The sequence below is a fragment of the Bemisia tabaci genome, chromosome 8 (assembly GCF_918797505.1).
Source record: "Bemisia tabaci chromosome 8, PGI_BMITA_v3".
Classification (NCBI taxonomy): Eukaryota; Metazoa; Arthropoda; class Insecta; order Hemiptera; family Aleyrodidae; genus Bemisia; species Bemisia tabaci.
Window position 1 is genome coordinate 42634067 of NC_092800.1, and position 25363 is coordinate 42659429.

Consider the following 25363-nt stretch of genomic DNA (forward strand, 5'->3'; position numbering starts at 1 on the left):
CAATAGCACGCACCCTGACCAAACAAAATTCTCGGCAACGATTCCCTGGTAAAAATTGGAAATCATTAAGTTTGACACGGAACCACCTTAATATTTACAAAACACGTTATATTTTCCTTTAATACATATTTTTTTTCATCAATTACAACGAGAATAATCCATATAGGATGTGCAAACATTTCAAAATCGTGAGTTGAATAACGCTGACTCCGCCAGATTAAATATTAGAGCCTAACACAAAGCGGAGCGGCGACGCACTGGCGCCTACAAACGTAACAGGGATACTTCACGCATTGCGCAACGCGTGAAGTATCCCTGTTAGGTTTGTAGGCGCCAATGCGCGTTTCGCGCTGGCTGCCCGCCTGCCACGGCGCTTGAAGCAACTATTTCACACCAGAGGTATTGCACAGTATCATACGAAACTGAAGGCGCTCTAATATAATAGGAGTGGCAGGCATCCATCAAAAGTACGGAGCTTTCCTCGCAAAATAAATCAAGATACTACGGCCCAAAAAGAGAGCAGTGGTACAAAAACTCACTAAGTCCTAGCATCCGTAATTAGTGACGTTTAGCATACACTTTATCGCCTGGCTGTGAGTTACTTAATCGCCATCGGCTATAAAAGGCTATAAGAAATTGTGTAGCCGGCTATAGAAGCTATTGGAAATCTTACAGCCGGCCGTAGGTCTATGGTATTTTGGAACACAGATTCTACTGCCAATTTTTACCAGGGTTCTGCAACTTAATGCGACTAATGGGATCTATTTCAGCAGACCTACTGGTCAGTTCCGTGAAAATATTTCGCCATTACCAGAATTCGAACCTAGAACCTATTATTGACCTAGAATCAGGTGCGCTGACCACTTGGCCGGCGGTGCGACATCTGTACCTTAATCCTCGATTGACTTGAGTCACCTCTCGACAGATGGACATTATCGATAACAGTTTTCGATGAGCAAACAGAAGAAAATGAGCCTGTTACCTTGAAGATAAATGCTATTCTTATGAACAATTTGTTCAAATAAACTATGCTTTTTGAACTTTTCATTCGATGTGTCACAGGCAAATAGCAACCACAGGCATTTTCCAAGCCACCGGTGAATAAGTTGAAGAGCATAAAATTTAGAAAAAAAGGAACAAGATTAGATCACTGATTATTTTTCCTTTAACGTAAATTGCCACTTTTTCCCCCATGAAAACATGGTACTAACAAGCACACTCAAGAAAGCACGTAGTGAAAACCGTGACCTTAGTTGGGTTTAGGGTTTAATAAGTATCACAAGCTCCATGCGACGTTTGCAAATTTCCGCCGCCATTATATTTTTTACGGAGAAATTGTGCAACGAAGCTGTCCGAACATTTTACTGAATTTTCTTTGTGCTGCCGATTCAATTCAGCGAAATCTTCAAACAGATTCAACCATTAATTTCTCTGTAAAAATATGAAATGGCGGCGGCAATTTTGAAATGTTGTATGGCGCTTGTGAAACTTTGGCGGGGGGTGACGACATATCGTCTTCGTCGGCTCTCTTCATTAGATAAAATTTCAAATTGTATGCTCGAGTCAAACATTTTTTTCTAAAATGTGGCTTTCTGTCTGCTTCCAGGTGAAAAATGTGCGATAGCTGATGAGGAACATGGGAGCCACAGACGGTCAGATCGTGGCAGCAGCAGCGCGTTGGGCGGACGAAGGACACTACCTGAAGGAGTTCGTGGCCAAGCAGCGGCTGCCCGCGGTCGTCAAGATAATCAAAGGCCAGTATGGCGGGATCGGGGTGCCGACGCTGCCCTCGCCAGGGCTCCAGTCCTCCATCCTCCTCGTGTCGCTGGGCCGCAGGAAAAAGATCATCGCACAATCGGTCAAGCTAAAAGAAGGCCGCCGGATAGTGCCCGTCGGGCCGAGGATAGTCATCCCGGAGACCTACGCCGGGTACTTCGAGATCCTCAGCGAAGAAGGGAAGTCAGTCCGGTGCATAGAGAGCGTCGCCGAGCTTAGCCGAAGACGCCTGGAGGCCGGGTGTTTAGTTCGGGAAGCAGTGCGCGGGATAGTAGGTCGCTATGAGGACGACGGTTCCGTATCGGCAGACGGAGCGCGCATCGTCCAGGTCGGCGAGGTCCTCTTCCCGGAGGTCGAGACGAACCTCGGCAACTCCAAAGCGCGCTACCTTCGCTGCGTCGATTCCCTAGGCGACATCCTCCTTCTGGGCCTCGAGCAGCGGGGCAAGTTCAGCGCCCTAGCCAAAGAAGACAACATCAGCGGCGTGCACACCGCCAAGAACCTGCTGAACAAGCGCTTGCCGCTCACCGTTCGGCTCGCCCACGGGACCCCACCGCGGGGCCTCAAGAACGCCAACAACTTTGTGCCAGAGCTCCGCCTCCTATCCACGGTCGAGGAGGAGCACATATTCGCCCTACCCTTACAAAAAGAAACCGGTCCATCGTGGTGCTCCCCCTGGCGGCCCCGCTCAAGCTCCAGCGCACCCGCAACGAGGAGTACCTCAAGGACCTGACGGAGTTCCACCGGCTCGTCGAGCGATGTGATAGGCTCGTGGCGGAGGTGGCCGACCGCGCCTACGTCCTGGAGGGCAAGCTCGGCGACCCCAAGTCCTCGCGGCTCGCCCCCAGCACCCCCGCCGCCAAGACCGGCTACTTCCTCCGGCGCAGCGCCTCCGTCGACTCCAACCACCTCTCGCCCGGCCATATCAACAACGAAAACCGGACCCCTCGACTGCACCCCGAAGACTACGACGAGATAGACCAGATCTACGACTACGTCCGCGGCTTCGCGCCGCTCCCGAAGAACATCCGGTCGCCCTTCCCGTGCGAGCCCATCGATGATGTGTCGTCTCCGCCAGCCTCGCCGAAAGACAAGAAGCCGGAGCCGCCGCCGATCGAGACGATCCCGAGCAAGCAGTGCTCGAAGGCGGAGAAGCGGACGCGGACGAAGACGGCGTCGCGGGAGGCGCCGGTGCCGATGGTGAAGCTGTACGTGAAGAACGGGAACACGCAGCGGGGGCGGCTGCTCCGGCAGAAGTCGAACCCGCTGAAGGAGCAGGTGCCGCTGGCGAAGTCGGGGTCGCCGATCTTCAACATCCGCTACAAGTCGATGTCGAACCTGCAGCACGGGATGGAGTTGGACGGGACGTTGGACTCTAGTCACTCCGGCGGGCGGACCTCGGGCGATTCCGGGGCCGGCGCCAAGTTACCAGAGAAGCGATCGCGAAGACTGAGCCGCCCGCGGTCCCTGACGAACCTCGTCTGGGAGCTCCCCGGCGGCGAGGTGGTGCTCCCCCACCCCCTCCCCCAGGTCCTCCCCCAGGACAAGAGGCCCAAGCCCATCAAGCTCGAGGCCGGCGTCCACAGGAAGAACTCCGCCACGCATAAGCTCTCGCTCGTCGGCCAGAAGCGGATCGGCACCCTTTATCTTTGAAAGGTAAGCATCAAATCATGTCTCTTAAACTGGACGTATTTCTATCAAACGGAACTAAGCGCCATAGGGGAGGAAGATAGAGGGGGGCCTGGATTGGCGGCGGAATGCGGAACGTCGAGCTCGTTCCGTCCTATACTCGCAATGTTTTCCATGGCGCTTAGTTCCGTTTGACAGAACGCGCTATCCGGGTTTCTAAAATCCTCAAATGGAATTCAATTTGGCGTTTAGTTCCGTTTAGCAGAAATACGTCCAACTATCAATTGTGAAAGTTGAAAATTTACAATTCCTAGGAATTGTTTTGCGGATGTGCATTCTTGTCATTTTAGAAAATTCCAATCAATTTATTTTATCCGCAACATGCATGCTCGTAAAACTTGACTCTTAATTAGGACGTATTTCTGCCAAACGGACCAGAGACAGATGATGGGATAGAAGGGGTGCGCTCGTTAATCGAGGGACCATAAGAATGAATGGGAATTATAGATGCGCCAGTGACGTCAACGTAACGAAGCCATCTCCGCTGTCGCTTTGGTCTTGGTCGGCATTAACTCATGAGCCCTGTCCACAACGCTCTTTTACCGGGCCCATGGCTCATGAGTGCCGCACTCAGTTGGCACATAGTTCCGTTTGACAGAATGTAGAATCCCGCTTTCCCATTTCACCAAAAGGAATCACGCCCACTTTTACACTGTTCCCTATGGAGCTTTCCAGAGCTTATCTCATCTTTCCCACTCGTCTACAGTTCCGTTTGGCAGAAATACGTCCAATTTTTATCCATGGTCAACTGTACACGTCTACCTCGGACGCACATACATACTTCTTATTAATTTGTTGCTAATCTCTAAGTAGCCACCCATTCTTGCACGGCAAGATTGCAAACGCAATATCTACATTTTGCCCCAAAGTTCAGATCCACAATGGAACTAGGTCTTATCAAAGAATATGAAGTTCCACCGAAACAATCACAGACGGTTGTCTGTGGGCTTTGTCACGGGCAGTTGAGGCCTAGTCCCGGTGCGGCCCTAATTGCGGGGTCGCCAAAGCCTTCGGCCGGAGCAATTCACACCATTTGGACGTATTTCTATCAAACGGAACTATGTGCATTATAACGTGAGCCCTGTTACGCATGTATTCTTATGGGTCTCAGGGTTCATGTCTTAATGCACATAGTTCCGTTTGATAGAAATACGTCCATTTCGTAAACGCAGCGGCGGGGCGGAGCTGAGGACAGGCGCTGACACGGCAGTTTAATTACGGGCACACGTATGCGTTTTCGCTCTGACACGACATCGACAATGGCCGGCTTATCTAATTAATTATGCCCGTGCTCTTGCCTGTTTCCAATAGCCGCCGACAATGTAACAAGTTTCACTTTCCGTGGAAAATATGCACAAGGTCCCGCCGCATTTGGTTAGCGTGTCAGCGAGTGTCTTGCACCGGCTGCGAACCCACGTTGTCGCCCCAGTCGAATAACCCGTTATACTGCCATGCTAAGGAAAAACACCGTATGAGCCTCCAGGCGTTGCCAAATTTCCTTTGACAAATCACTAATTTTCAAGAAAATTTGTCAATGTTTTTCTTCCAATTTCTCGGGTAATTTTGCTTGCAATTTATCTGGAAAGTTTGCAAATTTCAAGGAAAATAATAATAGTTTTACCAGAAATAAACATTTTATAGGAGGAAATTTGGCAACTCTCGAGTGTTCATACGGCGTTCTTCCTTAGCTCGTTAGTATAACCGTGCCGAAACTCCAAAACCGCGTATCACAATCCGGCCGTGTTAAGCAAGAACGCAGTATGAGCCCTCAGACGTCCCCAAGTTTCTTTCGATAAAAATCAAATTCACCGGGACAGTTGTGAATATGTTTTTCCAAAATTTTCAGACAATTTTGTACACAATCCAAAAACAGACAGAGTTTTGTACAAATTTTGTACAATTGAATCTAAAATTTTTCAAAATGTCAAGGAAAAATGTCATGAATGTCGTCAAAAATACATGTTTTATTGACGAATATCTGGCAACTCCCGAATTTACATACGGCGTTCTCGCGTTCTCCCTTAGCACGGCCGAATTTCAACGTTTTAAAAGATTCACGTATTGTTCCCTAATATTATAGATACCTACGCCGAGATGAAATATATGTAATACTTCATTTTATCCGGTTGGAATAAAAAGTGCATGGTTGATCGGAATTTGCTCTGACTTTTCTTCGTCATTTCGTGGTAGTCTGATAAAATTTCAATCTGTAACGATGACTTGTTTTCCTTCTGGAAAATTAAGTTTTGAACCGCTGTTATAAAGACAATGGATACCGGACTTCTATCTAGAAAAAATTTCAATCCACTGCAGTAATTTCTTTTCTCCCAAAAAATGAAGTTTACTCAAAAATTGTGTAACATCGTAATTGAGATGCGTGCTTATTCCACTGGCCAAAATATGTCTGAGGGGGTCTATGTGCGTAACTCAGTTTACACATGATTCTAACTTTTAGTCCTACTGTTCGGTGATATGGGTCTCTTGCGTGGTCAGACCACAAAGCAAATTAACAATTCAACCCGGCCCTGCTCTGAGGTCCCTTCCTTGAAGATGTGACTTTAAAATTTGAGAGGACAGAACTCAATGAGAAAAAGGGCGTGGTGGCTGGTAGCTCATATGGCTACGCTGACCACAAAAATTTCGAATTTTGACGTTGAAGAGTTCCTTCTAGCTCAGGACCATCGATCACTCATATAAATCTAATGTGCACCGGTTGCTTTCCATGCATTATTAGCGAGACCCTATTGGAAGAAACCATCATAGTGAAGTGCTAAACTCCAAGCACCATATTTTCCCAAACACGAGGTCTACTCTGTCAATACTGGATGTAATGACCTTGCATGCTGACACAGCTTTCCCCTGCTCGTGTGAGCATAAAATTCAAATTTAATGCATGGTTAATACTTGCATGTGTAGGTCATGCAAAGTAGCTTGCATGAAAAGCTATGATTTATCCCGAGGAAGTGGCAACCGTGCAATTTATGAGGCGGTTGAGATCTCAGTCGGCCGAAACTAACGCGTTTCGTGCTGCCATTGTCTACTGGTGGTCGCGCTGGAATCGCTTTCATCCTATCGTATGAGATGGGAGGATAAAACTTATGGGGGAAGAACGTGTAATTTCACCTCTGGAGTTAATGGCACGGCACCTGTCGTGTTCGGAATCACGTGGATCTGACCTTCACTGCGTTTTTGGTGTTTTCAATTAAAACTGACATAACGAGATACTGCAGGATATCGCAGGAAAGCGTAGAGGCTGAAACCCTGAAAACTAAGGATACAAGAAGTATATCGATGGTGAAATTACCAAACCACGTATCTCGGTTTGCGACGTCGCAGACTTCCTGTCATACTTTATTTTTTAAATGAAAAACTACGTAATGTCTAGTCTTGAGAATTTCTGTGATTTTTCCTCTTCGTGCGAAGAAAATTCATGTGAAAATTTCAAGGAATGATATTGATTTGGTCGATTTCAAAAAAATAAAATATGAGCGTAGATTTTTAAACACCGCAAACGAGATACGTGGTTTGGTAGTTTCACCGTCGATATATCGGCTGATCCTGTGCTCCGCTCACAGTGAGTTTTACCCCTTTAGGAGTAAAATCTAGGTCAGCGGGCCGATTACTGAAATTGATAGACAAAGCTATAGACACAGAAGACAAAATGGATTTGGAGGGCTCCTATTGGTGGAAGCGGGTGGTTGAAATGGACAAAGGAGGTATAGGATAACTAACTGACGGCAACCCACGAGCAATCCTACAGTTAGTCCATAATTTTCTCCTTTAAACAAAATGAGCCGCCCATTTCAACCAATAGGATTGCTCCATACTCTCTTTGTCTATTTTGTCTATCGCTTTCTCTATCAATTTCAATAATCGGCCCGCAGTGCACGGTTAGTCGAATCTATGGTTTCCTTGATTTTTTATGAGACTCTACTGATTTTGGACCTTTATCAACTTCAAAACAAACTAACGTTATCTTTGGGCCAACACTAATGTGTATTCTTCATATAGTGGCTACTGCATGAGCAGGGCCGGATTCACCCACTTGCCGCCCATGGTCCACCTATATTTTGCCGCCCCCTTCTCATTCGTTTTGAAACTGGATGAAAACCATCAAATGAACGTGCCAGCGGAGGAGGGGTGCATAAGACGCATTTACTCGTGTTGAGCACATTTTTTGGGAAAGCCCTGTCAACACTACTAGCAAAAGTTCACAAAACTTTGCGCGAAAATTAAGTTCCGTAAACCTATCTCTTTGTGGACAAGGCCTTCCATTCATAAGAAATGAACGAAAAAATTATGAAAGAACAAACATAAATGTGGTTCAATGATTTTAAAACTTCGCCGCCGCGCCGCGCAGACCGCACCGCATTGGACGCAATGCGTGAAGTATTCACGCAGTCTTGTAGGCCCTATGCATTTCTCGCTGACCGCAATGACCGCGCTGTGTTTGATGCAGTGCGTGAAGTATTCGTGCAGTCTTGTAGGCGCTAATATGTGTTACATGCCGATCGCCGCGCCGAGGGCTTCTCCTTTTCATCTCAAGTCCTCGTCATCATTTCTCTCTCAGTTCCTGGCCAAATTGCGTGTTTGGTTTCTTTCGCAACTCGACTTATTGAGGGTGCTGTCTCTTGTATCACTAAGAGACGACAAAAATAGAAATTACTATACTCTCAGGAAATGAGAGATTTTGTCGCCTTTTCTCGTTTGCAATTTTGTTTTTATAAATCCGATTTTTTTTTATACCTACACTTTAAAAATTGCAAATTTTTGCCGCCCCTTAGATTTGCCGCCATGGGCCACAGCCCATGTGGCCATCCCCTCAATCCGGCCCTGCGCATGAGCAATTGAGCATGACCGTTTGTTTCTCTCATTCTTCACCCCTCTTCATTATATATTATTCTTCTCCTCTTCCTCTTTCATCGTTTTTTCGGCTTCTTTTTCAAAACATTCCTTGTTTATTCCTCTCTTTTTGCTGCTTCTCCTGCCTTTTTTCATGATCTTCTACTTCCCCTTACTACTCTACATGTTTAAGCCAGAAGATTTTGACCATATGCGGTCACCTGAACACAGGAGGGGAGAAGGCACTCTTCTCTGTAACGCCCTGTTTACACTCAACCAAAAATAAACCTAACCGGGCATTTCAATTTTTTTCAAGAGAACGTTCGTGCGGAATGCGGATACCTTTGAAAATTTTGAGGAATTTTCTTCGTGCCTCGCACAAAATTCACTGGAATTTGCAGACAAATCCGCACGGCCGTTTTCATATAAAAAATTAAATTGCCCGATTAAATTTGGCAGTAGCTTACGTGGCTTGGTTCCTTTCTGCTAAACGTGGTCCAACTAAGCGAGGGTCCAACCGGTCCATTTCCATGATTTTAACGTCTGTTAAGGGTGAAAATCTCGACGGGCCTGCTGTCCTTTTTCCGAACCAAGTTCAGCATTTTCTTCCTCGTAGATTATATGCAAAGCGGCCAATCCGCCAATGCCGCGGACTGTCTACTGGAAATTGTGCCAACACACAGCACATTGCAGCCAATCGGAGTCTTCCATCACCCCCAGTGACGGCCATGGCGGATCCAGCAAATTGGCAGCAGTGTTTTTTCTCCATTTAACAGGTGTCTAGCATCAGGATTTCCCCGATTTTCCAGATCCCATCGGGATTTGAGGTCAATCAGGATTTAACACCGATTTCATCAGATTTTGAGGAAAAATCGGTTGTGAAATCAGGATTTGAGAAAAGTCCTTAGAACTTAATTCTAGAGTTATGCTTTCGCATACGCTTTTGCAGAAATTTGAATTTTTCTCCGCAAAAAATCAGGATTTGATTAGGAGATTCGGGAAAATTATGAAGTCAGGATTCAGCCGTCAAAAATCAGGAAAAATCAGGATTTCCCAAAGTGAAAAAAACTAGAGCCCCCGTTTAAACCCACGGAAATGTATCGATTCTTGGAGGGGCCTGGTGCTCCGACAAGAATCGATTATTTATTATACGTTTAAATGCAGGAAATCCAGTGTTGCCAAATTGCTGGATCCGCTTCTGGTAACGGCATCCTCCCCTCGATATGCACCGAGCGTGCTCGGGGGATTGCATCCCACGAAATGTATCGGGGGCAGCTCGAGTCGATTGAAACGCGATTCCCGGGCAAGGTGAGAAGAGAGACGGTGGGGCGGGGGAGGGAGAGGAAGGTCAGTGGTAAAGGAGAAGAATCGGGAGAGAAACAACAAAACAAGAATCCTAGAGTGAAGCCAGCGAACTTCCGGCGCGGCGCGACGACCGACGGACGTGGATGCGGACGCGGCGACCGCGAATGCTGCCGATCTCGGTAAAAACGACGTATGAACACTCGAATTTTGCCAAATTTCCCATCGAAAAATATTTATTATAGACGAAAGTTATGAATATTCTTCCTTGAAATTTTCAGACTTTTCGAATCAAATTTCGAACGAAATCCTCCGAAAAATCGGAAGAAAGATATTCATAAAAATTCCGGAAAATTGATGATTTGTCGAAGGAAATTTGGCAACGCCTGAAGGCTCATACGGCGCTTCTCCTTAGAGCGGCAGTCCTCTCGGCTGGACGCACTCGCCACTCGCACATCCTGGCAAGGTCACTCAACTGACCATTACACCCCCCCCCCCCCGGGCCCCCATCGCGTCGCACACTAGGCTACAGCATAGATCACTCCGGTCTGAGACTGAGAGTCAAGTTTATACTAAGGCTCCTGTTGCGTGCATGCTGTGGGGATTACAGAGACAAAGAGGGACCCCCTATTACTATCTTGGCTATGGTGGATGCTTTTACTTTCGAGGCTCCAACATTCAACCATTGACTTCAGCGTCGGACTGGCTCGCATCTGAGGGCGCAGACCCTTGGCCGGTTAAAGGAGCTTAATGTGATATTTCCTGGTGCAGCATCCCCTACGAAGAGAGGGGTTGAGGAAATTTTGGCAAAGCAACACAAGTTTACGCTATTTTCAGGGTCAAAGTTTATTAAGTAATCGCAAGGAGTAAAACTTGCAAAATTGAACGTATTAAAGTAACCGACAGACTTCTGAAATTAAAGAAAACATAAAAAATTAAAGCCTTTAGGACGTATCCAAGCACCATTATTACCAAAAGAACGAGCCAGTGCTGTGGTTTACACGAGCCTAAGACGTGGGTCTGCAAATCCGTCCTAAAAAAATCAGACAAAAAACTGAAAAAAGAAGAAAGGACGAGTATCAACACAGCTGAAGAAAGGAAAGACGTTTTCGGGCCTCTTTTTTAACTTTTCTCCCAAATCTGAGTAACACCTCATTGACAGCATATAGCAGGGCATTGAGAGTTCACACTTCGCGTCACCGCGCCTTCAATTTTTCAGATGCAGTACGGGCATCCATCGAGTACGAATAGTTGTATCTCTGCGCCGTCGTAAACGCGCATATCCTTTCCCTCCCTCTATTGCCATATTGTGTTTGTTTGCGTTTGTCTAATTCTGTAACTACCCCCCATATGACATATTATGCCATATTTTATAAACGGTCCCAAAGAATGCGCACAGCCAAAAAAAATCTCTCCCACTTCTGTTTCTCTCATTTTTTCGAAAAAAAAAAAAATCAGTAGAATGTCGATGACTCTGAGTTGAATATTATAACCTGTGGACAGTAGAATACCTGGCGAATGGTGACAATCGAATTCATATCTATATTCATCCTCGTCTTTGCACGAAACATTTGGCTGGAAATACTTGCGCAACTGCAGCAGAACTGCATTTTTGAATATTTTTACTTTAATTTTGTGCAAGGAACATTTTCGGTATCCATCGAAGTGAAGTCGCAAACGTAAGAAAACAACCTCGTCATAAAATACTGCTCCATCGTTGGTTGATATTTTGAATATTGCGTTCATCCAGGCCTGACATAATCGGACCCTCCTGTGCGTTATCCATGAGTATATGGACCTTTCGTGCGTGACGTCACGCTAACGCATATCAGTGAGGCAGAATCCGTGACCACTAGGCCGCCTTGTAAAAGAGAGGGAGCTACAACGAAGTTTGGCTGGATGTTTGTTCGCTTTGAGGATTAGACAATTGGACGAACAGGTAACAATAGGGAGGATATTTTTTTTCGCAAGGATATTACATATAGTTTGCCGATGGTCGAAGGTCTTATATCCTAAAAGTAAGCTTCGAGACGAGATGGTTTTTTTTGCCCTCACCGCGCTCAAAGTTTTAAATATTCGAAATGGAATTTATTTAAACATAATGTTCCAAGTTTATTTCCTTCAAACTCTGCATGTTTGCAGGAGAGCACAGCAGGCTTAACATCATCAATACAAAGCGAAAATCGCTTTCTTTTCTTAGTTCTCTCCTTCGCTCACAGGCAATTTAGTTCACGGCAACATATCAATCAAACAGTAAACAAAGACACATACATGGACTGGCACCTAGATTCTTTTGAAGTTCATACCGCTAAACAGCTTGCTCCAAATTAGATTTTACTACAATTACATGAATTTCAGAGATTTTACTCTAGAATACCCCATCACTTGGGTTCTCGAGTCCGAACATTCCGGTATGCCCACGACAATGATCTCGGAAGAAGTTGGAGGCTTCGTGGAATTCACTCAATTAAGTGCTAATTTGGTGCGAAATGCAATAAACTCCCTCGGTCGCGGCCGGCCTGGAGCATTTGTCTTCTCCGTCGCCATTTTAATCATTTTTGTAATTTCTATTTGAGATGTCCGGCGTGTTTCGAGCATGTTCGCTTCGATATTCTTGTAAATTAGATGTCGTTGTTCGATACAGCTTCATGTTCCGTGCGCGGTACCTTCGTTGCCAAGTTTCGGTTTATTCACTTCTGCAGGGGTGTCGTTTTAGGAGGGCCTGGCATTTCAAAATTAGCCTCCTACCACTGCTATTTTTATTCACTTTTGTTTAATTTTGAGAATTTTTTTCGAGTAGATTTTTGTGGTTTTGCCTCCTTTCCATTCAAATTTTACCTCCTGATAATATATGTAACTTTTCCGTCCTCTCAGGGTTATTGGCTTTAAGTCGTTGCTCCTCTATCGTAAGGCGTAACTCTATTCCCATATGAGCCTCGGGAAGCTAGTAGTTATACAGATAACAGCGGGCTCATTTTTAAAATTGATAGACAAAGCAATAGACAAAGAGGACATAACGACGGTGAAACTACCAAACCACGTATCTCGTTTGCGGTGTTTAAAAATCTACGCTCACATTTTATTTCTTTGAAGTAGACCAAATCAATATCATTCTTTGACATTTTCACGGAATTTTCTCCGCACGAAGAGGAAAAATCACAGAAATTTTCAAGACTGGATGTTGAGTAGTTTTTCATTTAAAAAATAAAGTATGACAGGAAGTCTGCGACGTCGCAAACCGAGATACGTGGTTTGGTAGTTTCACCGTCGATAAGGAGTATGGAGCGATCTTTTTGGTTGAAATGAGTGGCTCCTACAGACTGAGGGGGAATATGATGGACTCTCTCAAGGGTTGCGTTCGTTCGTCTATTACCTACCTCCTTTCTCCCTTGCAACCACTCGCCTCCACCAATAGGATCCTTTCATATCCTTTCTGTCTTCTTTGTCCATATCTCTGTCTATCAATTTCAATTATCGACCCGCCAAGGCTCTGTAGAAATTGACATACGTATTTCGGTCAGAAGATCGACAAAATGTGACACAATAGAAACCGCCCACCTGAGACTAAAATCGAAAGAATTAAGGGTACCATCGCATCGTGATTGGTTATGGATTGACAGAAATTGTCAGTTTTCTCACGAGGTGGTTTCTATAATTATTTCAAAAAAATAAACCTTTTCGGATTGTGAGTGCATTGCGCCAAACCTGAGACAATGCACCTACGTTCATGTGCTAATTGAAGTTTTCCGTGTAAGATTGCCAACGTCTCTAGATGCTGGCGCGCGAGGCAAGTACGTAAATACTAGAAATTCCGTGGGTTCCTGGGCTCAATTTGAGCCGGGTCTAATACTGCTCGTAGCTATTCAGTCAAAAGTCCGCATATCGGCAAATTCTTCCTTGGCCGGCCGGCGAGTCCGCGCTAGGACGGTCGGGATCTCGCGCAGATCGGCCTAATTAGCCGGGCAGGGCGGGGGGAGGGGGACTTGTTCCATGTTGCGGTATGTCGTCACGCCGTGCGGTACACAGTACATTGCGTCTCGTAAAAAATGTATGTCTGTATCTCCGTTTCCCCCGTCCCTCGTCCGCCGAGCAGTCAAGAAAGGTTATCCCTCCAAGCACCGCTCAGGTATTCTAGCCGAGATGAGCATTGCGCACGGAGGGGTACGTGTTTGCACCCTATTTTTAAATGGCTCTGGAAAAGCTTCGAGTGGACTATTGGCGGATCCAGCAATTTGGCAACATCGGATTTCCTCCGTTTAAACCTATGGAGATATATCGATTCTTGTAGGGGCCAGGTGCTCCAACAAGAATCGATTATTTAGTATAGGTTTAAATGGAGAAAATTCGGTGTTGCCAAATTGCTGGATCCGCCTCTGATTAATGGACCGCGTTAAGCAGAAAGGAACCAATTTATTTTTGTATCCGAAAACAGTTGTGCGGATTATTGCGCGAATTTCAGTGAATTTTCTGAATAGTAAGAAGCGAATTTCTTAAAATTTTCAAAGTAATCCTCAAAAGAGTTCTCTTGTAAAAGATTAAATTGCCCCGTTTAGTTTGGCAATGGCTGATGTAGCTTCGTTCCTTTTTACTAAACGTGGTCCAACTCTACTTCTAATTTTCGGTGCTTCGATTCCCTCTCAGAATAATTCCCAAAGTTCTACCATCATATCACAGTTCTCCTTCATTTTTGTGGATATGCAATGTTACCTACCTGAAAGTCGAAATAGTTGTATTTTGTATTTCACCCATCTAAATTGTCTAGTCTTGCGTTAAAGTCTCTGCGTCAGCGGAAGAGACCATCTCCTTCATTTTGTGGATATGCAAGTTTACCTGCTTGGAAGTTGAAATAATTGCATCGTGTGTTTTTCCCTATCTACGAGTACGTCAACTCAGCGCGAAAGTCTCCAAATCAGTGAAGTAACCGCGCTTTTTAGTTTTTTCCCCCTCCTCAATTTATGTATGATCGTATTCGGGTCTCAGAAGAATGGACTTTAACTCACGGAGGCTAAATTTCTAGTACAGAGCTTAATGTCAAATTGAGTTGAAAAATCAGATTTTGAGATTTCCACGGGAAATTGTTTGTATTCTGGAATAGAATCAGTATCGAGCGATCTCGTTCATTTTTGTACCAACAAAGGGTGTACAGTTACGACCGTTTTATACATTCAATTTGATCCATCAAAGTTTTCATAGTTTCTGACGCCATCAGCTTGCTAATCCAGTATTGTTTTTTGTACCTGAAAAATAAAATTGAAAAGTAGTCATAAAGTAGAGGTTACAAGGAATCAAAACGGTATTTGTTGGCACCTGGCAACACAGGAGTGCCGATTATACACATATGTATGCCTAAAAGAAAAATGTGTCAACACCTATCTAACAATCGAGCCCTCGATAACCAAATCGACCGAAAAAGCGTACAAACTCCATTGTTTCAATCGGGAAAAGCCATTATTCCTACCACCAACCGGCAAGTAGATCAAGTCGAGCTCATGCATCTCTCTCATTACGCACTCATTTAGAAAAGCAATAACTACAACAATAGCAGGGGCACCCGAGCACCCGGGCGGGGGGCCTTCCCCCCGTGGCCGGAGGCAATAACACTAACAATACTACCGTGCTAAGGAAAAACGCCGTATGAACATTCGAGAGTTGTCAAATTTCCCCGGATGAAACATGTTATTTTTGAGGTTAGGTAAGTATATTTTTCCTTGAAATTTTCAGATATTTTAGATCAAATTGCGTAGAAAATTGTCTGAAAAATTCGAAGAAAATTATTTAAAATTTTCCAAGTAAATTCTGTTTTTATTGAAGTAAATCTGGCAGCGTCTTAAGGCTCATAGGGCGTTTTTTCCTCGGGACGGCAGAATAACAATGACACGGGCGACGGGAAGGCGTGAGTGCCAGGTGCCAGGTGCCGTTAGGACGCCGCCGTCACAATGACGACGACGCCGTGGATCCAGCTCAATGGTCGATGCTGGACGTCCCGGGTTCGTGGGCACGCGCGGGCAGTGAAGATCAAGACCAGATGAGGGTTCCCATCGAGTTTGCCCATTATAAAAAGAGCTCGGGTGGACTACTTGACAGGATTAAAAGCAAGGTTTTGTTTGCCGCTCACACTGAAAAAAAAAAAAATACCTTCGCCATATCGTCGTTTCCCCCAGGAAAAAACGTAACCACATTTCGGTGTTGCCAAATTTCCTCTCGCAAATTATATATTAATCAGGACAATCTTGGGTGTTTCTAACTGAAGATTTTACTGATTTTTCCTCAGATTTCGGGCAAAATTTTGAAAAAACTTTGAATAAAAATCGCACAGGCACATTATTGTAAAATGAATCAATTGTTTGAGTCAATTTGGCAACCTTGGATTGGAGTTACGTTCCTTCATCCGGGAGACGACGATATGACCCGTATCCCTTGAATTTTGAGTTTAGTCCAAAGATCTTTAAGGAACTTAAACTAATGACCCAGGTGATGTGCAAGGCATAAGAATGGAGATGTTGCATGCGTGAGGAATTTGCGATTTGACTGTTGATTCTTATGTAAAAGTTCGCGAGAAACACGATGGTGCCACTGGTTTCCTCTGAAATCAACTCTCAAGCTCAAAAAAATCTCTCAAGTTGAGGCCAAAATGGAGGGGATATCCCACGCTTAAAGCGCATAACTCCTTTTTTACAAAATTTTTAGGTCTAAAAGTGGGTTTACTGGTTTCCCCGTAAAATCTTCTCCTGAAAGCGCCCCTTAAAAGTTAAAATGCGACAAAATGTACATCAAAATTTGTAGTTTCAGTAAAAAATGGAGATGTTGCATGTGTGAGGAATTTGCGATTTGACTGTTGATACGTATGTAAAAGTTCGCGAGAGACACGATTGTGCCACTGGTTTCCTCTGAAATTAACTCCCAAGCTCAAAAAAAGCTCTCAAGTTGAGGCCAAAATGGAGGGGACATCCCACGCTATCCTGAGAGTCCACGTGTACATCAAGACAAACTCTCCATGCAAAGATAGGGAGCAAATACATTAGCCGGGTTGCCGTGTTTTCAGTTCAAGAATCCGCAAATAAAGTGGCAGCCCTGTCAATGTATTTGCTCCCTATCTTTGCATGGGGAGTTTGTCTTGATGTAGACGTACGCATCATAAGGCTTACCCCGGAGTGTGATGACGCCCATAATCTAGCGGTGCGGCAAAGTGTAACGACATTAGGAGCCAGGATCTCGAAATGTGTTAACAAATTGTGTTGCAAAATGTGTTGAAAAGTTAAATCTCTCCGATCGTCGGCTGTGTTGCTCAGGTAGTACTTGAGGCATCACTACAAATAAGACAAACGACCCATCACAAAATGGACATATAGCGAGGCAACTAAACGATGTGCGTTGATGACGGAGCAGAGATACGACTATACGTGCTTGATGGAGTCAGTGCTGCATTTGCAAAATTGAAGGCGCGAGAGCATTTGCGAGAGACTTTAACACAACGTAAGAAAAGTAAGCACAGTACATTTTCTTAACCTTCTTGCAGATTGGTCCTGAAAATCATGCAGTGTCCCCAATAAAGTGGCAGCCCTGTCAATTTATTTGCTCCCTATCTTCGCATAGAGAGTTTGTCTTGGTGTATAGAGGTGGACTCTCAGGATAGCGTGGGATATCCCCTCCATTTTGGTCTCAACTTGAGAGCTTTTTTTTTGAGCTTGGGAGTTGATTTTAGAGAAAACCAGTGGCACTATCGTGTTTCTCGCGAATTTTTCCAAAGAATCAATAGTCAAATCGCAAATTCCTCACACATGTGATATCTCCATTGAAACAATATCAGTAGTATTAGTAGAATAGGTGGATTTATGACCAATTATTGGCAACCTCGGATGCATGTGGAGCATGAGGACGCTCGAGCACCATGCACCGCGATGGATGCTGAGTAGGTGAGCCCAAGTGAGAGTAGCACACTAATACCAACTCAAGTTGCATAAAATATTCGTAATCGAAGGAAACATTAAACTCGGTTTCGCCCGATGCTCGGCCTGCCTCCTTTCAACGCGATCGCCTCCGTTTTCCTTCTCGCCGTCCAGCGCTGCCGTCCTAACGAAAAACGCCGTATGAACCTTCAGGCGTTGCCAAATTTCCTTTGATAATACGCGAATTTCTCGGTTAACTTATGAATATTTTCCTTCCAATTTTTCAGATAATTCTGTTCGCAATTTCACCTAAAGCCCCTAAAAATTTCAAGGAAAAATATTCATATCTTTATTCAACAATAAAAATTTTATTGAAAGAAATTTGGCAACTCTCAAATGCTCTTACGGCGTTTTTCCTTAGCACGGCAGTACGGAAGAACGCCGTATGAACATTCGAGAGTTGCCAAACTTCCCTTGATAAAACATGTATTTTTGACAGCACTCATGCATATTTTTCCTTAAAATTTTCAGATATTTTAGATCAAATTGCGTACAAAATTGTCTGAAATTTTGGAACATTATATTCGCAATTTTCCTTTTAAATTCGGTTTTTATCGGAGGAGATTTTGCAACGTCTGAAGGCTCATACGGCGTTTTCCCTTAGCACGGCAGAGTGGATCGAGTCAATCGGAGAAGTCGGACAGAATTTGGAAACTTTAAACGCTTATAACACAATTTATGTAGTACTTCGAGGTTTCAAATTTTAGCGAATATCTAGTAAATTCAAGGGCTTAGAAAAGCGAGACTTAATTACCTCTAGGAAAAACTAGGCAAAATTGTATTGTTTTTGAACATTTTAAAGTAGATTAGTAAAAGAAAGTAACTGATGAAGTTTTATGCGGACATGTACAACAAGTGGACTGTAAAGACTTTCAAAGACACTTTCCCAATACAAGAAAAAAAACATCCCAACCTTATTTTGCATTCCAAATAAAAATGATAAAACCATCACAGAAAAGTCTTGAACTTATTGATTCTAAGGAAGGACTTCAAACCAAACCTTTCTAAATGATATATCTTTGTGGGAAATATGCAAATATGTGAAGCGCTTACTTTTCTACTCCATCGTTAAAGTCTCCGCCCTACTGTTGGATTTCTCCGTATTGCAAGATTAAAGTTGACAAAACTCAATTGATCAAACAATAATTAAAGAGCACAGGCGTTGCCAAATTTCCTCCGATAAAATAAGAATTTTTAAAGAATCTGTTGGATATTTTTCTTCAATACTTTCGGAGAATTTTTTACACAATTTAATCTAGAGTATCTGATAATTTCAAAGAACAATATGCATAAATTACCTCAAAATACATGTTGTATCCGGGAAAGTTTAGCAACTCTCGAATGTAGATACGGCGTCTCTTCTTCGCACAGCAGAATAGGATGCCTTCATATCTCTTTTTTCTTTGTCCATAGATTTGTCTATCAATATCAACAATCCGCCTGCAGAACAGCTACGTTTACAAATGCAATTATTTTGATATCCTACACAGGAAAAAAAAAACACATTGGATCTAGAGTCCGGACTCTTGAAAACATTGACAAGAAAAACGACTTTTCAATCAGATTTAAGCTTAAATCAAAAGGAAATCTGCTCAAATTAAGAGGCTTGGTTCTTGATTTAAGCTTAAATCTGATTGAATCAAGAGTATTTTTTCTTGTCGATGTTTTTAAGAGTCTGGACTCTAGATCCAATGTGTTTTTTTCCAGTGTAACAAATGCCAGGTGGATTCCCTAACAAAATAGACTCATGAAAGAGTTATTTTTCGCGGCTTTTCATGAATCAATCGTCCAACAATGGGATGCGTCGCCCATCGTCACCCACGTGAATTCGCCGCATCGCCGTGATTTGCGAAAAGCGCGTGGCGCTAACCGATTGTTCGAGTGAAAAAGAACCGATTGTTTACTTTTCACACCTCACCGATGGAAATCCGCCCGCTCTCGGTGCCTCTCCAAATGAGGAAAGAATAAGAGAGTGACTTGAAATTTATTCCTGTAATGAATATAATTAAGATTTTCTAGAATAAGATCAAGTCCAACCTATGGGATCGTGACTTTCCTTTTTCCTCGCTCCAGTGACCCAGCTCCCCTTTCCACGGCCGAAGTGGGCTGCGGTGGTCAGTTTTCAATTTTCTCCACGGAGTATCCAGTCATTAATATTTTTTTAAACGATTCGTCAGCTATTCTGCCGTTCACAGCAAAAACGCAGTAACTCCATTTCAAATTTGGACCTATTTCTGCAACGGAACTATGTGCATTAAGACATGAGCTCTGAAGCCATAAGAATATATTCATAACAGGGCTCACGTCATAATGCACATAGTTATGTTCAGCAGAAATACGTTCAATTTTATATTCTCTTCAGCGTATACGTCCCTATTACAAAAGAACCCAATAACAACAACGCTTCATTTTTTTTCCATTTTGAGTTCCTAACAGCTAGTATGCCGAAACTGACTCTAAAAAATAAAGGATGATTTCTTGGTTTCCTGAGAAGCAGTGTATTACTATTTTGTTGACTCTCAATTTCAGCCAAGATTCTCTACCATAGCGTCAAGAGAGAAAATATGGATAGCCAATAATTGGACGTATTTCTGCCAAACGAAACGATGTGCATTAGGACATGCGCCCTGAGACCCATTTGAATATATGAATAACACGGCTCACGACATAATGCACATAGTTCCGTTTGGCAGAAAAACGTCCAATTGACGCTTCGCCACATCCCTTTTTTCGTGGAAATTTGCATGTGATTCATAAAAACTTTAAGAACCAGGGCCGAAGAAGTATGTTTGAATAAAATCGGTCGAACAGTTCTGTATTCTGAAAGATGACATTAAACTTGAAATGCACTGACCTTTAAAAATTAAATCGAAAGAATTTTGATAGCTGCCTGAACAGGTTGTATAACTTGATGCGTGTGATGAATTGAATCACATGTAGTTTATGATTGTGACGCATTTGATGTTTATCCTGCTTTGCATTCATCCTTGCACAGAATTGACTCGGAATTTTGAACAAAGTCGAAGTAAAATTGTAAAGAAGGGAGAGGAAGAGGTCGTAAAAGGTACTACGTACACTCGGGAAATTGGCGTCCGGATCACGCGAAGTGAAGATTACCGCTTTGGCAAATCTGGACATGCGTTTTGCTTACAATGATACGGCAAGTCAAACATGTGTTCGCTCGAAGCTTATTGTCGCAAACACGCAAGTGCTCTACGTTCCTGCAATCACAAGTAACGGACCGAAAGCAACAATGGTCGGGGTGTAGCGATTCGCTTTTTAGTGGCACTTGCGTCTGAGAATGTTAATGATGGATTATGAGCCAGCGATCGGCGTTGGTTGTCAGATTCACCCACTGAAATTGGTGCGGTGCCAAACTTGTGTTTTTTCCAAATGTTTATTCTTCCAAGTTATCCATGACTAAGTTTATGCTTTACAAAGAAACAACTTAAATCGGGACTAAGACCGCAAATAATAAAAAGAACACATAAAATAAAATAAATATAAAAAGCCTGGGACGTTTCGCAGGGATCACACCCGCATTTCAACCGGCAAAAACAAAGCAAATTAGAAAGAAGGACACCGTGACACTTTTTATTTTATTTCATGTGTTCTTTTTATTATTTGCGGCCTTAGTCCCGATGTACGTTGTTTCTTTGTCAGTATTTCGGGCCGATTAAGTTGTTTTTTCTATCTTTATGCTTTACTATGCAATCTTCTGTAATACATTCAAATACGGCGAGTTAAAGATTACTAGTGTCTTTAAGTACAGGAATTTTTGCATGTTTGACAACATTGCTGTTTTCCCTCTTTCCGGTTGAGACAATTGACCATGCGAATGCCTTGGGTACTTGCAAGTACACGGACAATGTGGGTAATCAGCATTTTCGCGAATTATATATGCGAAACAGGGAGCATTGAAACATTCAATCGTATGTCGCTCCACGATTGAGGCATAACTAAGGTTGAATATCGTGAATTTTCCCAGGCTTCCGTTATACAGTTGAGGAGTTTTATTTAACGGTTTTCGCAAATCCTACGTGAATGCCCTGTATGTAAAATTGAATTCAGCCTGAAAAGACTAAATTAAAACTAAGAGCAATAAGTTTAAAGTTCCATTCTTCCATGAGGCTCAATGTCAAGGATCAAGTTTAACCCTCATTATCTCATTCAGAAAAATTTTTTCTCGACTTTCAATTTCTGATAGAACAAAGTGTAAAGATAATAAGGATAAAAACTACCTTTTTTTCAAAATGAGGCTTGATCTTTCATGCTCAATTGGTTTCGTCGACAAAAGACGTGGAAATTGGCATCTATTTTTCCTTTTCATCCCAGTAAGAAATTACCATCAAAACTGTCCGTAGCTAATCATATCGTTGTATCTCAAACTAATGAATACATCTAAAATTTCACCGACAATTGGACGTATTTCTACCAAACAGACCTATGCGGAGGTGAGAAATATGAGGTGTGCTCGTCGAAGCTGCATATAAGAAGCAATGTAAAAGTGGGCGTGATTCCTTTTGTAGAATTGGAAAAGCGGGATTTTACATTCTATCAAACGGACCTATGTGCCAACTGAATGCGGAACTCATGAGCTGCGGGCATGGCAAGACAGCGTTGTGGACAGGGCTCACGAGTTACAGCGCCCCGACGACCATCTCCCCTTCGCGCTCGCTCTCGTTCATTGCCGCTGACGTCACTGGCGCTTTATCATTCCCATTCACTCTTACGCAAAGAGAACTAACGAGCACACCCCATATTTCTCACCTCCACATAGGTCTCTCTGACTAAAAATTTGACTTGTTTTCCTTTCGACCACACGCAAAAATGAAACAAAATTTGAGCAGAAATCGCAGAGTCATTTTTTTCACTGAAAAAAATGAATTTTTGAGTAAATTTTGCAACCTTTGAACGGAGTCACGTCTCCGCCGTGTGTGTCCGTCTCTTCGTCCCTCCTCCGCACAGTGGATCGAGTCAATTCGAGAGGTCGGACATGAAATTTTTTACTAAAACTCCAAATTTTGATGTTTATTTGGTCACATTTGGACGTATTTATGCGAAAAGGAGATATGTGGAAGTGGAAAGATGGGGTGTGCTCGTTAGTGGTCGGGCCATAAGAATGAATGGGGAATATAAAGCGCCAGTGACGTCAGCGGCGACGACGGGAGCAACGACGCCCGGCAACGCGGGCTTTAACTCATGAGCCCTGTCCACAACGCTCTCTTGCCGTGCCCGCGGCTCATGAGTTAGCATATTTTGCCGCTTAGCTCCTTTTGATTTAATAGAAAATCCCGCTTTTCAATTTTCTCAAAAGGAGCTTTATCCACTTTTACATTGTTTCTTATGACCCAACTAACGAGCACACCCCATCTTTCCACTTGCACATATCTCCTTTTCGCAAAAATACGTCCATTTTAAATTTCAAGGGGTGCTTCTGGAAGCACATTTCACGAGGGATCCTATGGAACCACTCTTAGAACCTCAAAGTTTTGTATGAACGGAGTTATAAGCGTTTAAAGTTTCCACATTTTGTCCGATCTCTTCTATTGACTCGATCACTGTGCTCCGCTGGAAGTCTCATGCATAGTCAGGGTGTCTACAAGTCCGGAATTTCCGGAAAGTCCGGAAAAAGTACTGATATTTTAAGGGTGGTCCGGAAGTGCGGAAAAAGTGCGGAATTTCCGCAAGAAAGTCCGGAACTTTTTCATTTTCGTCGCGAATCTGAGCGAGAAATCCAAAATTTTGAAATTTTCGGAAATTCGCCAAATGGAGGTACTGAAAAGCACTGAATTCTTCCGTTGAGGTTGTACTGATTTTCGTAGGAATGTACTGAAAAAGTAGCGAAAAAGTACTGATTTTTGGCCAGCCTGTTCTACCAGACACCCCAATACACTGGAAAAAAAAGTACATTGGATCTAGAGTCCAGACTCTTGAAAACATTGACAAGAAAGAGGACCCTTGATTCATTCAGATTTAAGCTTAAATCAAAAGGAAATCCGCTCAAATTAAAGAGCTTGGTTTTTGATTGAAGCTTAAATCTGATTGAATCAAGAGTATTTTTTCTTGTCGATGTTTTTAAGAGTCAGGACTCTAAATCCAATGTTTTTTTTTTTTTTTTTTTTTTGCCAGTGTAGTCCACTTTGGAACAACGGCTTCGTCTCAAAAACCCGGGCAAGTTGCGAAAGTGGCGCCACCTGCGCGGGCAAAAACCGCATCAGACACGAAAGCACGTCGGCTCCGATAATTCGATTGTGACCCAGTTCGGTGCCCCGTCAACATCGACACACGAGCGTGAGTTGGCAAGGATCGGGCTGTTGGATCACCGGAGCCGGTAACTGTGTCGTTAGATCATCGCGATTTTGAATGGATAAACATACGGAACGGCGTGAGACGACTCGACCTACGAAACGGAGAAAGAGAGGTTATGGCTCCGCGGCTCGGTCAAGAACACCGAGTCAAGTTCACGAGAGCTCATCGGTGCGGTTGCCGATTCGGCGGTGGAACTCGCCTACTCGCTCGCCGCTCGCGGAGCAGCCGAGTTCTTTTTCCCGTCGTCCGACAATCGGCGATGCTATCGGGCGGCGAGCGGTCAAGCAAGGTCATCGCGTCTCGGGTTCGGCTGATGCTCATGCTGATGCTATCATCGAAAGCGTAATGATAATTACTCATTTACTGTCGCACAATTACCTGCATGCCGCTCCTGCACCGTGCCGTACCGTATCGCGCCGCGCCGGCTCCGCAATGCTCACGTCTTCGGGCCCAATTCCAGGCGGTCCCGGCGGATTTTTCCTGCCTTATCCTGAAGGAAAAAATGAAGTGGCTTTTTCAGAAAGTAACGAAATGGTATTGCGTTAAAATCGAGGTGGAAGAAGTTTCAAGTTTTTACATTACTCAATTTGAAATTGGACGTATTTCTATCAAACAGAAGAGGTGAGAAATATGGGGTGTGATTTAGAATTCTGCAAAAGAAACAATGTAAAAGAGGACATGTTCCTTTTGAAGAATTGGAAAAGCGGGATATTACATTCTATCAAACAGACCTATGTGCCAACTGAATGCGGGATTCATGAGCCGCGAGGATGGGACGAGAGCGTTGTGGACAGGGCTCATGAGTTAAAGCGCCCCGACGACGATCTTTCCTTCGTCCCGCGGCTCGTTCGTTGCCGCTGACGTCACTGGCGCTTTATTATTCTCATTCACTCTTACGGTCAGAGAACAAGCGAGCACACCCCATATTTCTCACCTGTACATAGGTCTGTTTGGTAGAAATACGTCCAATTGAACTATGATAGAGGCCCATGTCCAAGAGCCTATTCAGATGTTTATTCCAGGGGCAGTCATACAATTCTACGATTGGCTGACAGAAGGGTGCAATTATAATTTGAGATGAGCCTGAGAAACTATTGAGTTATATGGACGACAGGGCTCATCGTCGAAGGTAGTTACGCCTTTATGTCAGGAAGGCTACGAACTACGTAAAAGTTTTTCTTCTTTTTTTCAATTTTTCGACCTTGGCTTAGGTCAACTTTATTATTCGCTGTCTTCCATCGGATTGCGATTTTAGGCATAGGCGAATCCGGGGGTGGGGGGAGGAAGAAAGAAATAATGTAGGAAGGAAGGAAGGAAGGAACGGAGGGAAGAAAAAGGAGCGACGCTTATAATTTGGTAATTATTTATGACGAATTAACTCAAACTGCATATTATAAGATGCTTTAAAATTTTAAAAATTTCTGAGGAGACCCCCGGATCCCCTTCCGCCCTCTCATCCCGTTCGAAGTGTCTGCACCCGCCTACGAAAAATAGAA

General features: G+C 43.7%; 1 protein-coding gene across 1 annotated transcript in view; it reads left to right on the forward strand.

The window, feature by feature from the left end:
• Positions 1 to 25363, forward strand: part of sano (CABIT domain-containing protein serrano) — a 190752-nt gene that overhangs the window by 141476 nt on the left and 23913 nt on the right. The window contains 2 exon segments of the mRNA XM_072303356.1: positions 1607 to 2431; positions 2434 to 3432. Coding sequence (XP_072159457.1) covers positions 1628 to 2431; positions 2434 to 3429 — 1800 coding nt within the window. The 5' untranslated portion in view covers positions 1607 to 1627 and the 3' untranslated portion in view covers positions 3430 to 3432.